Source organism: Solenopsis invicta, chromosome 1 (assembly GCF_016802725.1).
Source record: "Solenopsis invicta isolate M01_SB chromosome 1, UNIL_Sinv_3.0, whole genome shotgun sequence".
In the NCBI taxonomy this organism is placed as follows: Eukaryota; Metazoa; Arthropoda; class Insecta; order Hymenoptera; family Formicidae; genus Solenopsis; species Solenopsis invicta.
In genome coordinates, this window is record NC_052664.1 from 31,779,575 (window position 1) to 31,795,620 (window position 16,046).

At 30.4% G+C, this 16,046-nt stretch overlaps 2 protein-coding genes across 5 annotated transcripts; one reads left to right on the forward strand and one right to left on the reverse strand.

Annotated features, from left to right (window-relative positions):
• The first annotated feature begins 104 nt into the window (after positions 1 to 104).
• On the forward strand, positions 105 to 6,549 carry LOC105201465 (alpha-methylacyl-CoA racemase). 3 transcript variants are annotated; one of them, XM_011169489.3, is made up of 6 exons: positions 105 to 435; positions 1,197 to 1,311; positions 1,519 to 1,657; positions 1,837 to 1,980; positions 4,040 to 4,283; positions 4,364 to 6,549. In XM_011169489.3, the coding sequence occupies exons 1-6, from the start codon at positions 425 to 427 to the stop codon at positions 4,866 to 4,868; spliced, it is 1,158 nt and encodes a 385-aa protein (XP_011167791.1). In that variant the 5' UTR covers positions 105 to 424; the 3' UTR covers positions 4,869 to 6,549. The 3 variants fall into 3 exon arrangements, with proteins under 3 accessions (XP_011167791.1, XP_011167799.1, XP_011167807.1); XM_011169497.3 differs by having other exon boundaries at positions 105 to 313; XM_011169505.3 differs by lacking the exon at positions 105 to 435 and adding an exon at positions 569 to 831.
• On the reverse strand, positions 5,329 to 15,630 carry LOC105201446 (mediator of RNA polymerase II transcription subunit 15). 2 transcript variants are annotated; one of them, XM_011169456.3, is made up of 12 exons: positions 15,569 to 15,630; positions 15,127 to 15,214; positions 12,519 to 12,570; positions 11,897 to 12,091; positions 9,695 to 9,954; positions 9,394 to 9,552; positions 9,172 to 9,290; positions 8,966 to 9,057; positions 8,707 to 8,865; positions 8,097 to 8,382; positions 7,911 to 8,013; positions 5,329 to 7,659 (listed from the first exon to the last, which is right to left on the reverse strand). In XM_011169456.3, exons 1-12 carry the CDS (start codon positions 15,628 to 15,630, stop codon positions 7,327 to 7,329), a joined length of 1,908 nt encoding a protein of 635 aa, XP_011167758.1. In that variant the 3' UTR covers positions 5,329 to 7,326. The 2 variants fall into 2 exon arrangements, with proteins under 2 accessions (XP_011167758.1, XP_011167767.1); XM_011169465.3 differs by lacking the exons at positions 12,519 to 12,570; positions 15,569 to 15,630 and having other exon boundaries at positions 7,327 to 7,659.
• Between the last annotated feature and the right edge of the window lie 416 nt (positions 15,631 to 16,046).

The window sequence follows — 16,046 nt, forward strand, 5'->3', positions numbered from 1 at the left end:
CATGAATTGCTATTTTTCGCGTAACGCGTTTCGCGTAACCAATCAACTTTATAAAAAGGCTCATCAAAAGACGCAGAACGCTTCTGATTGGTTACGCATTACGCGTTACGCGAAAAATAGCAATTCATGGGACTTCAGCCTCAAGCTCAAGATATTTTTCACAATATTTTTGAAATGTTGGAATATTGTCCAAGTGATATAAAAAAATCTTTACAATGTTTCTTTAATATTGCACTGCAATATGCAACGTTATTGCAAGCTTTTGTCCAATATGAGTACTAGAAACGGACATTTAAATGGTTGTGTAATGCACGTACGTAAGATAAATTGATTAATCACGCGCAGTAAATTTGCTCCTTGTAGTTGTGTTGGTTGCGTTTATTTACGTCGTTTTTCACGAATCACGAAATTTCATTAACAACGTATGTCAATAAGGTATGCGTACATCATCATGAAATTTTAAATATGTATGAGGTTATGATTACGTAAACATATATTTCGTTTTATGCTCAATTTCTTCACCTCTAGATAATTTTATTCATGAAGTATCTTTCAAGTAATATAGTAATTTTTAACAAAATTTTAATACATTTTGTGTGCTGAGAATTAATAGTATGAAGAAAAACTATTCATATGATACATGTGATTCATGTGAAGAGGTTTTGATAAAGGAAACGAATTTTTAGTTGACATATCTTTACTTGGAAGATAGTTATCGAGAGATGTGAAGAAATTGGACATTACTCTCTTCTGTTTTTCGCATTTTCATGCCAAGATCACGTACGATCACGCTGAAATACCAAGAATAAATTCTTAAGATACGTAAGAAATGTTAGTAGTAGAGAAATTTTAGAAGAATTTTATAGTATTATTTGTTCCAAGAGAAACATATGATTATAAATGCAATGTCATTCTGCGTGCCTAATATCTGTTAGTGATATGTAAAGAATATATTATGAAAGCAAATTAAAAGAGGAAATAAATTTTATGTGAATACAAGTATAATCAGATGTTATTATATCATTCTATTATACTTGCATATTTGCATAAAATTCATATTTTTAATAATACATTTTATAAATATATTTATGTCATAGTATATATGAAATTTAAATGATATGTTAAAAAGTTAGGAAGAACAGTGATTTATGTAATTATTTTTTTCTACAAAGTTGAAATTTTATTTATTAACACAGAAGAGGTATGGCTCTAAAAGGAATTAAGGTCTTAGAGTTAGCTGGACTCGCTCCAGGACCATTTTGTGGAATGATTTTAGCAGATTTTGGGGCATCTGTTATCAGAGTAGATAAGGTATGAGAGAAATAAATTAAAATGCTATATTAAAATTTAGAATGCTATGTTAAAATTTTTGTAAATTTGTAGCTTATAATAACAGAAATTATTAATTTAATTATTAATATTTGATAATTATTACTCACAATATGATCTAAAAGTATAATTCCAAGTTAAAGAGTTTTATTGATATTTATATCTTGCTTGTTTTTTTTTTTGTTACAGATTGGACCTCAAACATTTGAAGATTGCTTAGGTCATGGAAAGAGATCAATAGCATTAAATTTGAAATCTGAGAAGGGTATTAATGTTTTCAAAAAATTAAGTAACCAAAGTGATGTTATTATTGATACATACAGAAGAGGTACATAGAATATGTATATTATTGTTAATTTATTTTTATCTTTAAAGGAATTTTTAAACAAAAAATATATTTTAAATGGATAATACTTGTATAATTTGTTATAATCTTGGTATAATCTGTAATAATATCTGTGATAATAACTAAGAATAACATTTTTTGCATAAATATATATTTAATAGGTGTCATGGAAAAATTAAAGATTGGACCAAAAGAACTTATGGCAACAAATAAGAGACTGATATATGCTAGATTGACTGGATATGGTCAAAATGGTTCTTATGCAGATATGGCTGGTCATGATATCAATTATTTAGGTTTATCAGGTAATAATAAATACTCTAATATCGTAATTTACATTATAGTTATAATGTAAATTATGATATTATAGTGTTTATTATTGTGTTCAAAAAGTAAAGTGAATTTTTAATTTAAACTTTCCTCTCTAATCGATTCGAGCAAACTGTTTTATTTTTATGTTGGTACTACTGTTAGTGACATCTGTGCCAAATTTCATGTGAATGTCATCATTAGTCATATACACGCGGGTGACACTGCTAAAATTTACGTGTCTAGATTTTGTCTCATGCCTCGTGCCCACAGGATGCGGCAAGGCTTGCCGCGCGGCAGAAGTTGGCTGAGGAATATTTCGATAGCCAATCAACGTCTCATTCGCCTGGATGTAATTTCCGCCTCGCGGCAAAAGTTGGATCGAGTTCAACTTCATGATTGGCTACCATGCCAACTTCCGCCGCGCGGCAAGCCTTGCCGCGTCCTGTGGGCACGAGGCATCACGGGAACATTAAGCCGCTTGGTGGCGCATAAGTCGACCTGCATCCTTACAACGCTTACAACCGATTTGAAAGTTATTGTTTTACTAGAAAATGCAGGTTCAAAAAGCACAATTTAATCTTATAAGACCGAATAAAGCTTTCTAACAGTTTTAATCGTTTTAATGTTTAGCAGGTCTATGCGTCAGCCAAATCGGTTAAATTAAAGGATGCAGGTAGGAACTAGCGCCTCTTGCGGATTTTTTGATTGTAGGGAGACATTCGAGGGACGCGTAAAAGCATAACGAAGTATAAGCAGTGTCACCCCCGTGATCGGAGTTTAAACTGGGTTCAAATTTTGAACTACGTTGGAGGAAACGGGCATAAAAGTGATTTTGGCGATTTTTACAATGTCTGATTTTGCTGAGCAAAAAATTACCATTAAATTTTGTTTGCGGAATGAAATTTCGGCTGCGGAAACGTGCAGAATGTTGCAGAGGGCCTTCGGTGAATCGGCTATGTCGCAGGAAAATGTTTATAAGTGGTACAAAGACTTCAAAGAAGGCAGAGAACGTGCTGATGACTTGGAACACTCCGGACGACCATCAACGTCAACTGATGAGCAACACGTAAAGAAAATCAAGGAATTAGTGCTCGAAAATCATCGATTGACAATTAGAGACCTTGTCGATATGGTTGGCATTTCAATTGGATCAGTTCAAACAATTTTGAAGGATCATTTGGGCCTTAGAAAAGTCAAATCTTGTTTGGTGCCAAAAACACTCAATTTCCTCGAAAAAGAGCATCGGGTTAAAGTTTGTGAAGAGATGATTTTTGACTATCGGGACGTCTACGAACGCATTATTACAGGAGCTGAGACTTGGATCTATGCTTATGATCCGGAAACAACCGACCAATCGAGTGAATATCGTGTTACAGGCGAGGCAAGACCAAAAAGATCGCGCCAAAGTCGCTCAAAAATCAAGGTTATGTTGACAGTTTTCTTCGACTATCGTGGTGTTGTGCATTATGAGTTTCTTCCACCAGGCAAAACTGTCAACAAGGAATATTATTTGAGTGTTATGCATCGTTTGCGTGAAGCTATTCGCAAGAAGAGGCCGGATTTATGGAAAGACAACTCCTGGTTTTTGCATTACGATAATGCGCCGTCTCACACGGCATTGATTCTTTGTGAGTTTTTCGCCAAAAATTCCACTCATATCGTTCCGCAACCGCCTTATTCACCTGACTTAGCTCCGTGTGATTTTTGGCTATTTCCCAAACTCAAAAGATCGCTCCGGGGACACCGCTTTGAATCTATTGAAGAGATTCAACGTGAATCGCTGCGTGCTTTGAAGGCTATACCGGGAAACGACTTTTTGGCATGCTTCAAGGAATGGAAAAAACGTTGGCATAAGTGCATTGTATCGAAGGGGGAATACTTCGAAGAGGATGAAATTGATTTGGATGAATAAATAAAGATTTTTCATTTTATAATAAAATTCACCTTACTTTTTGAACACAGTAGTACTTTGTTTTATTTTTTTTTTAGTTTGTTTTGTAAGATTTCTTTTCATCATATTTATTTTAAAACTGTAATAAAAATTGTGAATAGGATTACTGTCTTTGTTTGGCCGATATAATGAGAAACCGATACCGCCTGCCAATTTGGCTGCTGATTTTGGTGGTGGAGGTTTAATGTGCGCTTTTGGAATAATTTTGGCATTGTATGAACGAACTAAGAGCAACGCAGGACAAGTTGTAGATGCATCAATGGTAGAAGGATCAGCATACCTTGGATCCTGGTTATTCAGATCTCAGAAAACAGGTATATGGGAAAATCCGCGTGGTAAAAATATGTAAGTGTTTTTCTTCGAAACACAAGTGCTCTTGATTTTTGTCTTGTTCTATAAAAGTTTTAATAATTTTTTTTTTTCAGATTGGATACAGGATCACATTTTTATGATACATATGAAACAAAAGATAAGCGTTATATGTGCGTTGGAGCGCTAGAACCACAATTCTATGAAATATTCTTAGAGAAACTTGGTCTCTCGAGCGACGAAGTAACACAGTACAACAATTTTGAAGAAAATCGTCGCAGAATCACGGAAATCTTTAAAACAAAAACTCAAGCGGAATGGTGCGCTATCTTTGACGGCACTGATGCATGCGTAACACCGGTGCTAAGTTTGAAAGATGCCACATTACATGCCCACAATAAGCAGAGGCAGACATTTACAACAGTGAGGGATGATATAATTCCAAATCCTTCACCTCGCTTATCTCGCACACCTGGTATTTCTCATGGAACTCACAAAAACCCACAAGCCGGTGAAGACACCATACAAATATTAACTGAATTAAAATTTCAGTCTGATGAAATCGACGATTTATTGTCAAACGGAATTGCTTATCAAGTACAGCGCACTTCTAAACTTTAAAGCCAAATAATATTAAGAATTAATATGCATATAGAATTCCAATAATTTGATATGACGATATTTCATTTAAAAAAATGGTTTTTTGCAAAAAGCAATATTTGTAGTAAACAGTACAAGAGCAGTCAGCATTTTGAGAATCACGTGGCACATAAACATCTACAAATAATACAAGAAATATATACACAAAGGAATTAGACGTACAGATTTATTTTTGTATTTCGTGTTGGATGTAGAAATATGTACAAAAAGAAATTGGACGTACAAATTATTCCCATATTTCTTATTCGATATAAAACATTCTGAGATAAGTTGCGCTGTTAATAATTGTAAAATTAATAGATTTCGCGGAATAATTATCTTAAGAGATTTGTATTTAATTTGCTGATTTAACTTGATACCAAGTCGATATCTTGTCTTATCTAACTGCATTTCTTGTACAGTATCTCTTCTTTTGTAGCTTAAAAAAGAAAAAAAACGACTCGGAATCTGGTCGAGTCTGTAAATCGAATACGATATTACACATACTTATACAACCATCATAATCTAAAAGTTTTTTACAAGTATACAAAGAAATGATACAGGCGTAAAGAAAGAAAACAATAGATATTGTGAATATTAATATATCTTCTAAACTAAATCATTTACATACATTTGGATCAACATTAAAAATTAGATTAGTACTTACATAGATTATTGTAATAAAAAAAATTTATATATATATATATATGTATATATTGTAATATTAATTATACATCACACATGTGATATACAAATGTGTTGCGTTGTGTGTGTATAATTATTTAAATACCATTTTTAATCAAATTTATATCAAGATTACACAATTTCAATTTACTATCATATCTATCAGATTTAATATATATTAAAATATGCATACTTTTTCAAGAAATACTTAAATCCTTCTTTCTAGCATTTTATATATTATTTTTCTCCTTTTATATATTGTATTAAAAAATTCAATTTATATAATACGTCATAGTTTAGCACAATTAAGGCAGAAAAGAATGAAAATAGAATTACCAAAACCATTTTACTAAATTATTAAAATTTTACCAAAATTATACCAAAAAATATTTTTATTTTTCCTTTTCGTGCTAACCAATTTTATAAAAAAATAAAAAACACAATTAATTAGACTAAAAAAATAATATATTATAAAAATTGCATAGAGAGATAAAAGAAATTTATTTTAAGTATGTCTAATAGCGTATTCGATTTGTTAACTCGACCCGAGTTAAAGTCAATTATTTTTTTAAGCATTTCTTGCACAGTTTATCTTTCATTTTGTTATAAAAGAAACCACCAACACGGAATCGTATCGAATACACTATTATTCTGCTGCATTGTTAGAATCTTAAAATAAACCGTTCTTTTATCTTTTTATATGTAGTTTTTATAATAAATATCTTGATATCATTTGCTTATATATGTGTATATAGTAATTAATTTTTGTAAAATTATGTAGATAAGCATATAAAAAGCGTTTATATTTTTTATATCTTTATTAATATAGCTTTAATTTTATAGAATGATCTAAGATTTTATAGAAATCTATATGAAATCAGTGAACTATATAATTTCACTATAACATATAGATAGATACTCTTTGATCCCCATAAGGCTATAAGTTACAAAATACATTGTACACAATTCGCTAACTTAATTAGAATTAATTTAATTTTAACCTAGCTCTCATGCCTTTCTCCAACCCCCTTTTCTCTCTACACAGAACCAAAATTTTCTAAAATGTATGTAAGATACTTAGGCGTATAAAGCCATTAGGTATTAATAGATGAATGGAATAATTGGGAGAAAAGTGGGGCATCTTGGAGTAGCAGTAAGAGTACTAGCTATTGTAACAAAGAATTCAAAGTTTAAATCTCGGTCGATTATATGTATATATATATTTTTTGTTTGTACTATACATTTATATTTACACATATGCATGTATGTATATATACATGAATATATATTTGAGAAAACTGCTACTTTGCTATATGCAATTAATCAAAATAATCGTATAAAATTGAAAAAAAAAGATATAAAAGAAAAATTGTCACAGATAAACTAGTTATAAGAAAATCCTCGGTGATTTAAAGTTTCTCACAATTCAGTTTGTTCTGAAAAACCTAATAAATACAGAAAACTTCTGAAATTACAATATCAAAATTAGATAATATTATTGATATTAACAAAAGAAAGTTATAATGTAAATTTTTGGATGCATTCTGATCTCACTGTCAATACTGATAATCTACAGTTTATGTAACGTATTTTATAAATTTTTAGAACTGATAATAAATATTAGGACGCAGCCTTCGACGAGTTTATATTTATTTCATTACAATAGCATAGTTGCAGATTTCCATCAAGTTTATGAGCATTTTTGCCGGTAACAGCCTAGTTGCATAAACGTCATCAGATATTTGTGCGATTTGTACTATAAACCCATCAGAACTGTACTAGCAGTAATAGATGTTTCCTTTGGTGCACTGGCTTGTCGCACACTCATCTCCCATGTATCTAACAATTGAGAAAGAGAGAAACGGCGCGGCAATTTTGCGATGCGAGCATTAAGGGCCTTTTGTACGGCACACAGGAATGTCGTTGCTTCGTATTCGTGCGGTGCCATAACGCAGCGAGGCGGTGTTGAAGGATAATCTGCAGGAACCGTAACTGAGATCGGTGGAACGCATGGAAGATGACGGTCGTCAAGCCAGCATATCAATTGTATGCATTTTGATCCACTTTGTTGTGCTGGATCTAAACTGACCTAAAATAACAATATTATATGATTAATATTTATATAAATTTTTTAAATTAAGAAAAATATGTATGGTTTGGTTATAATCTTATATTTTAAAAATGATTAAACATTCATAATTTATAAAATTTAAACATTTTTATAGATAGGATGTCAGATGTGTAACGTGTATTCCAAAGCAAATAGTAAATATGTTTGATAAAATGTAACATAATGTGAAGTAAATTGTAAAAATAAGCTTAACAACTGATGTTACATACTTTAAACCGTTGGTCCAGCCTAGCTATTTCTCCTTGTAATACATCTGGTATTTCGCTAGGTGATTCCTCTATTTTTTGCTTCTTCAAGGGTGGTGGCAAATTTCTATTTTGATACAGATCAAAGAATGTATTCTAATTTGAAGTTATAAAATAATATATTTTTATATGTATGTACATATGTCTTACTTTATTTCTGGTCCAAATAAGGCATCCAAACATGGTCCAAAAGTGCGTTGTAACGTGTGATTGATTACCGGACTTTGGAGATGCGCGCTTACAGCTTCTAAAAGCGGGCTGAAAATTTGATGCTCCTTCAACGTCGTTACTGGCGGCCCTACACTGCCATCTCCTCTCTTAAAGTCTAACTTTTCCAGGACAACTTCGCATTTCAGCAACGTATCCAATGGCATACGTTTACTGGGATTCGACAGAATTTCCAAGAGTTTCTTCATCTTGCTAAGTTTATCGACATCTATGATAGAAAACAAATATAAATAATATGCTATTTATTTAAATAGCTTAATCAGAAAGACATGTAATATGAAAAAATGTAGTTTCTTTTTTATTGCTGAGAACATTATTTGTGAAAATAATTTAAATACTTATGTTATACTTTTGCAAAGTCTTTTTTAAATATTTTTTAAAATATTTTTTAAGTATATAAATTTTTATAAAATAAACTTATTTTTCAGTACAACTAATCTTTTAATAATTTTTTTTAAATTTGGTTTTTTAATGTTATATACATTCACTTTAACATTTTAATTTGTACTAATAACGTTTTATATCTTCTTACTTCCTTCGCTGCTCATCTTGGCAATCATTCTTCGTAATGGCTCTATGTATTTGCTTAGCTGTCTGACTTTATCTCTGTAAGCCTGATCTTCTTGAGGACTTGATGTTGCGCCTACACCTCCAGGAGTATTTAAGGAGCTACTTGGAGACGGTGCCATACCTAGTTCAATGTATCATTTAATATATTATAATTTTATTCCTTTTTGTTACTTTTTCATCTGTATTTAGTTTCTATGTTTATTAATCTTCAATTATCTTACCTACTGAATTCACGGAACGAGTTGGTCCTGTCATGATGGCATGCTGAGGACTTGGTGATGGTACTAGAGCAGGTGAGGCTACCATTTGATTACTGTGAAAACATTATCTTTCGTTTTGTTATTATATCGAATATGTGACAGAAATATGCTCCTTATTTTTGTCACAAAATCACAAAAATGATATTTAAAAAGTATGTTAATATTACCTCGCTGGTGCTCCTAAACCAGCTGGACTTGGAGCAGAAGGAGACGGGCTCTGCCTCAAAAATTGATTCGGCGTAACGTTACGTGGGCCAGGAAATCCAGCATTCATCATTTCACCCGGCTAAAAACAGTAATATCAATTATATTAAGGAATATTATCAATAAATAATTATTATCAAAAAATGATACTAATGAAAATGATTAAAACTATAAGCTAATGTTACTTTTCTTTGTATATGATTTAACTGCTGCTGCATCTGACCAGGACCTAATTGTCCAGGGCCAATTTGATTCATCTGTTGCGGCATACTAGTTTGTATATTGCCTATTGGTCCCGTAATTTGATTATTCATTTGACCTGGTAGTTGATTCTGCATCTGGGACTATGATAAAAATAAATGTATAATGTTATCATCTCATCTTTTTTTCCTTATTCTACTCTTTTTACACATTTTTTTTTAAATAACTTAGTAAATATACTTTAGTAGTATTTAATAATAAAAATTTAATAATAAAAGAGCATACCTGCATATTTTGTTGCATCTGTCCAGCGCCTAATTGACCCATTTGCCCAGGCACCATTTGATTCATTTGTGGAGGAATATTGCCTTGTCCCATCTGATTCATTTGAGTCAACATAGGATTGTTTTGCATTGTTTGGATTGGGCCCATGTGATTCATTGGACCGCCAGTTTGCGACGGCATCATGCCCATACCCGGCATTTTATTCTGCATACCAGGCATATTCATTTGTTGCCCGGGTCGTTGATTTAAACTTTGCAACACTAACAAAATATACAAAAGTTCAAACTATCACTTAGTTGTATATTTTTTTATAAATCAAACTTTTTGTGTATTTGTATATTGCAACAAAAATGTATATTCATTTATTAGATATTAATTTATTAACGATTCAAATGTTTATTCTCGATTCTTGCCTTTTTTTATTAATTATTAATATGAAAACAAAAAATTTAGAAACGTAGCAGAAAAACAGAAATAACATTTATAAACACATTAATTGAATCTTTATAAAGACAATTTTTAAATAATAAGTAGATATGAGGTGTCTTCTGGTAAACTTGTAGATCTCTCTATAAACCTTTCAATCGCTTCTTCCAAAGGATAGTGAAAAAAAATCTCTAACTTTGATTTTAACTTATTTATATTATCTTTTTCATCTCTTGCTCGAGTCTCCTGATGTGTATATTTATACTCGTAAGCGATCTTATAAATATCTTGAATGTCTTTATCTAACTTCAACTTTATAACAATTATATCTTTAATGTTAAATTTGCGAATATCTCTTGGCCACGCATTTTCCGTAAATGTTAGTTTCATTTCTGTAACGGTTGCATTCATGGCAAATTGCAGATCCCTGTATTTCTCCTGCATAATGTCCACAAGTTGATACGCATTGGTAAGACGAATCATGAAAACATCTATTGAATGTATCGTGTTGTCAATTAAATCATATACTTCTTCAGAGAATGGATTATTTACGCCAGATTTAAGTTTGCTTTTGAGATTGATCACTTCCGGTACGAAAGAATAGCCAGGGCTAATGTACCATTTACGTAGTAAATTACGATAGACGAGTGTTATCTTGAATCGAAAAGTCGTCGTATCAAGTACCTCATGTCCTTTATGTTTATATATAAATTTCACATAATTATCGGCCGATCGCACTTTCACGCTATTCCCTATTTCCTCTTGAAATTCCTTTTCTAACTTTTTTCGTTGTGTTATCCATTTTTCATGAGATAATTTTTCATTTCTCCTCCTCATTTTTGCGCTCTATATATCAAAACTCGTAATAATTACTTTTCTGTTCCAGGAGAGAATATATTGTATGTTTATCTTACAATTGGGTAAAATCTAGGCTCATTCTTTAATATGTTTGCATATGGTGTAACGTCCGTGTAATATCAATAATAGTGTAAATCTATTTATTTCTTAGTTATTATATATTATAAATAAACTGCTTTTTCAAACACACTAAATGCTTTCTCTTTCAACTACTTGCTTGTTCAACTATCTGATACTTTAAAGCGTATTTCAACTTACGGTCGGTTCAAGGTCATTAAATATTTACTGTCGTCGTCGGTTTCGAGTTACGTCTTATTTACTAGTTATGTTTCTTTCTTTTTCTTTCCGAAATCATGAAGTGTTATAAAAAGGCCTGTTTATATACAGAGTGTCTCAGAAATAAGTAACCAAACTTTAAAAGCATGTTGTACTTATTGTAAAGAAAATAATATGAATAGGTCTAAAAAATTTTAAAGACATTAAAAAACACTTTGTTAAAGAAATTACTAGAAGTGATTTCCTTTTGCATCAGTGCATGTCTCGCATCGACGCCTCATGGATTGTCAAAGATGTTAAAAAATTCCAGAAGTATTTTGTATTTTGTGACACAAAATTATAATACAATTTCGGAGTAATAACAGGAATAAATGAAATAAATAAGTCTCAAGATATCCCTATAAATAAAAATTAAAGATTGAAATCAGAAAAACAACCAGATCATGCAACTGATTTGTGTTTGCCATTCCACCAATCAATATAATTATTAGAAATTAAGAAATTTTTCCGTAAACAAAAAGTGTTTGTAAATTGTGAAAGGAGTTTCAGGATCCATATACACATAAATTTTTTTTCATCCTTCCAGTAAGTAAAATATGCTCTTAAAATTTGGCGTTTGTACAGAAATCATTAATTACTCACGATTAGTCGCAGTATTTGCAGGTGGTTGTGGGATTATACCCTGATGATTGGAACCTGGACCACCCATGCCCATCATTTGATTATTTCCCGTGCCCTGACGTGCCAACGTCTGAAGAGCGCCAATTGGATCGGGCATACCTTGATTATTGGTACCAGCTGCACCTGATGCATTACCAGTTGCACCCTTTTTAGAATCTATAAAAAAAATTTCATTAAAATAACAAAGTTTGAAGCAAAAGTAATAAGACTGATTGAAAAAAAATATTGGATAGAAAAACTGCATCTTTTAAATTTAAGTGGCACAAAATATTTTTTTTTTAAATAGAATAAAATAGAAAAATAGGTAAACAATAAAATTGATCATTTGATGAGTCATTCTTAAGCAACTCATTACATACTTGTGTTTTATTTTCTTGAAGTAGCAGAAAAACATTTGTGTTTATTTTTTACAATTACTTGATTTAGAATAGTAAATTATATGCTGTCTTAATGACAAAATTCAATTAAGTTACATTTAATTTCATGTACGTTAACATAATAAAAATCAACCATTACTCTTATGGTAAATCTCATATTATAATGTAATAAAAATTTAATACAATATATAAAATATATATATTACTCATTTCTCTGACATGAAGAATCAGTCTGGCAACAAAACCCAAGTATTCCTCCTGTAAGAAAAAAAATAGTAATGTTGAAACACTTGCCCAAGACAATATATAAAACGATATAACATAATCTACGCGATAACAACCTATTATGTGATAACTCCGAGATAAACTTTTAAGAAGGGATTTTAGTGTAGAAAGCAATGTTTATAATAAGTTTCATTGTTTCTCTAAAGGAAAGCTATTGAACATAAAAATGTAAAGTTTTGGATACATATTTATTCATATTTAGACGATATGTATAAACTTTTCTAGGTTCAATTTAGTTTCAACGTTTAATATTCGCGAAATTACACACATCCTGCCTTAACAAATGCTCTTAAATGACAGACATGATTGGAGGACTAAAAGACAAACTAAAAAAGTTTTTCATGTACATAAATATCACGCAACTGAATAAAAGTTGTTAAAGTTTAACAAAATGACGACATAGTAAGCATCAAAGTTTGACTTTTACAAAAAGTTCTTTTTATTCAATAAGAAAATATAAAGAATATAACTTTGCCCATTTTCAGACAAATTTGGGCCATTCGCGTCTAATTATCAATCATATATAATTTTCTAGACAATAATGGTTTAGTATTTACTTGTAAAAAAAAAAATAAATTTAAATCTTCAAACCACCATCGAAAGTAATTCTGTATTGTTTATCCTATGTACCTTCATTTTTTTCTATACTAGGGATGCCCAACCTTTTTACAACTGTGAGCTACTTTTTTTAATAGAGCAACTTCGCGATCTACCTATGTATGTGTAAGGTGTAAGAAAAAAAGTACAAAATTAAAATATGTTGATTTAACCATTTATTAAACATATTAATAGGGATAAATGTTAAAACTATGAACAAATTAATAAGAAAAAAATTAATATAAAAATTCTAAATTTTATAATAGAATTCAAGTAAAACAAAAATCAAAATCTAAACATATAATAAAATTTAAAGAAAATAAAAAATAATGCAAATATTAATGTGATCTGTGACATTGCGTTAACTTAACAATTTTTTGAAATTTATTTAATTGCAATCAACTAAAATAATAATTTTAAATAAACGCAATTAAAGAAGAAAGAAAAGTCTACAAAAAAAAGTTGCGATCGACCGGTAGATCGCGGTTGACTGGTTGAGTACCCCTGTTTTATACAATGCTTTTGTATCTTCAATCATCAAAAAATTTTTTTATTTTATAGTTAAAAAAAATATTATTGCACATATAAGAATGATGCTTGTAAGATGCCTGTATCTATAACATGTCAATCATTTGGTATTTTAGGATACGCTAAATACCTTTCCAATGACATAGATACTTTCTGAACATAGCAATGACATTTGTCATGTTGGACAACTCTGATAATGAGCCATCAAATGAATAAAATAACATTAAAAGGACAGAAAGATTAAAAATTTTGTTGGACCATTTGTTTTAGATAGATAAAAGTTATCCACTATCATTTTAAGACAGAATGTACAAAGTAATTTATAGCTTCAAGAGAACCGAGTTTGAAATGTCAAAAATTTGTACATATAACTTAAAAATGAGTAAATAGATATTCAAAGCTTTATATCTGTATGTTCAATAACTTTAACACACATAATCTTAATGTGACCGGTAAAAGCTTAAATATTGTGTACAAGCATCAAAAAGTAATTAAATCGATTAAAAATTTAATTTCGCGATATTACATTCAAGGTTCTTCTTAAAAATCTGTGTTTTAAATCCAGCAAGTATGAGCGCGCAGTTTGAGAAATTTTGTAAATGTTTGTCAATTCACATAGAAAAATATTGAGCACTAAGAAGTGCTTTTGACTGATGTGCCATTTCTTGTTAATTAAATTGTTCAATAATTTTACATTAGAAAAAAAACATAAAATTTTAAAAATCTTAATCTTAAAAATTTCTTTCTAGAGATCTCCGTGAGAAATCTTCCCTAAAGATACACTGAGTGCTTTCTAGCAGAAAAACAGTGTAACACAATAAATAATTTCATCTTTGTTTAACATTAACAAACAACAAGGATGAATTGAAACACTTTTTATATTGTGGATTCCACTGAAATCTCTGATAGAAAACATTCAATGTTAACAATTATTCCAACAAAAATATTACTACAATAATTAAACAAGATATTATTTAATTAGTAAAAAATATGGTTTACATAGATATATAATTCAATAAGAAATAAAATAAATATGAAGGTATGTAATATTATTGCGCTACTCGATAGATTTGTTCTTCCTATCTATACTTGATGTATTGTTCATTTCTAATTCTTCCTTTAACCTAATTATATATCCATTTTAATTTAAGTCTAAGGCACAGTTGCACCAACATTATTTTGGCTTTAAGCAAGATTTAAACATGTATCTGTCTTTATCTTTTTTTCTAAATAAATAAAAGCAGATATTTAAGTCTGGCTTAAAATCAAAATAATATTGGTGCAATTGCACCTATGTACATTACAATGTATTTACGCCATTACAATCCAAAACAGTATAACATGCAGATATATTTAAAAAAAAAAAAAACAAATTTAATGTTTCTAGCACAATTCTAGACGTACCTTAGATTTAGCTTTTTGAAAAACATGATTCTCCATTTCAATGCTATTCTTTGATGTAGGCATACCAGACACTTGTATTGCTTCATCACTGTCAATAAAATGTTTACAATTGCATATTAAATGAAATATTGGAATTATTTCTTTTGATTGCACTATTCATATGTTATAAAACAGCAAAAAAAGAAACAAAAAATTTTTAGAAAACTTATATAGAAAAATAAAAAATAATTAAATATTAAGAAAAAAGATCACACATCATACATACACAGATAATGTACCACTTTATCTCAAACAAAATAAAAAAATATAAATAATAAACAAGACCTAAAAGATAAATCTATGTAAAAGTCTGTTATTCTTTAAATGATAAACTTTTAATGATACCAATTGATATGAGGCAATATGTTCGTTTTACAAGAATGATCGATGTAAACAGACTTACATTTTCGCGACTACGCTCTGTCGAAAGTGCGGCGTTTTCCATTGCGAATCATCTGCAGCCATGATGTCAATTATTTTAAGTGTGAATAAATAAAACTTGATAAAAGTATCGAGAATACACAATAGTAATATACACCGCAGATACAATGTTGAAGTCGCATCAAAAGCAATTCAGTTCAGTTCAATTTTAGTTTGGCTGTTTTTCGTCTTTTGCTGTATTTCACAGGGGCTATACGACCACTGGTAAAAACTTGGATTACAAAATCAAACTTGGAATACAATGGCGATTGATTGCATCAACATCTTTTCCAGACAAACCATGCTCTAACACGGTCTCGTGTCTCGTTCTCCTGCGTTCTCCGCGAATGCTTCACACCATGGTGTAAAAATACAAGGTGAAACATTCCCATGGTGGATGCGCAGGGCTGCGTTCAGAATGGACGCTGGACGTCTAGCACTCAGACGCACTCAGAACGCAC

Excerpts from the sequence above, each read along its gene's own strand:
- LOC105201465 (XM_011169489.3), top strand. Across the intron at positions 1,312-1,518 it reads CTGTTATCAGAGTAGATAAG|ATTGGACCTCAAACATTTGA; the intron begins GTATGAGAGAAA and ends TTTTTGTTACAG. Across the intron at positions 1,658-1,836 it reads TATTGATACATACAGAAGAG|GTGTCATGGAAAAATTAAAG; the intron begins GTACATAGAATA and ends TATATTTAATAG.
- LOC105201446 (XM_011169456.3), bottom strand. The coding sequence starts at position 15,630 with ATGGCTGCAGATGATTCGCAATGGAAAACGCCGCACTTTCGACAGAGC. Across the intron at positions 9,058-9,171 it reads GGTTTAGGAGCACCAGCGAG|TAATCAAATGGTAGCCTCAC; the intron begins GTAATATTAACA and ends ATGTTTTCACAG. Across the intron at positions 8,866-8,965 it reads TCGTTCCGTGAATTCAGTAG|GTATGGCACCGTCTCCAAGT; the intron begins GTAAGATAATTG and ends ACATTGAACTAG.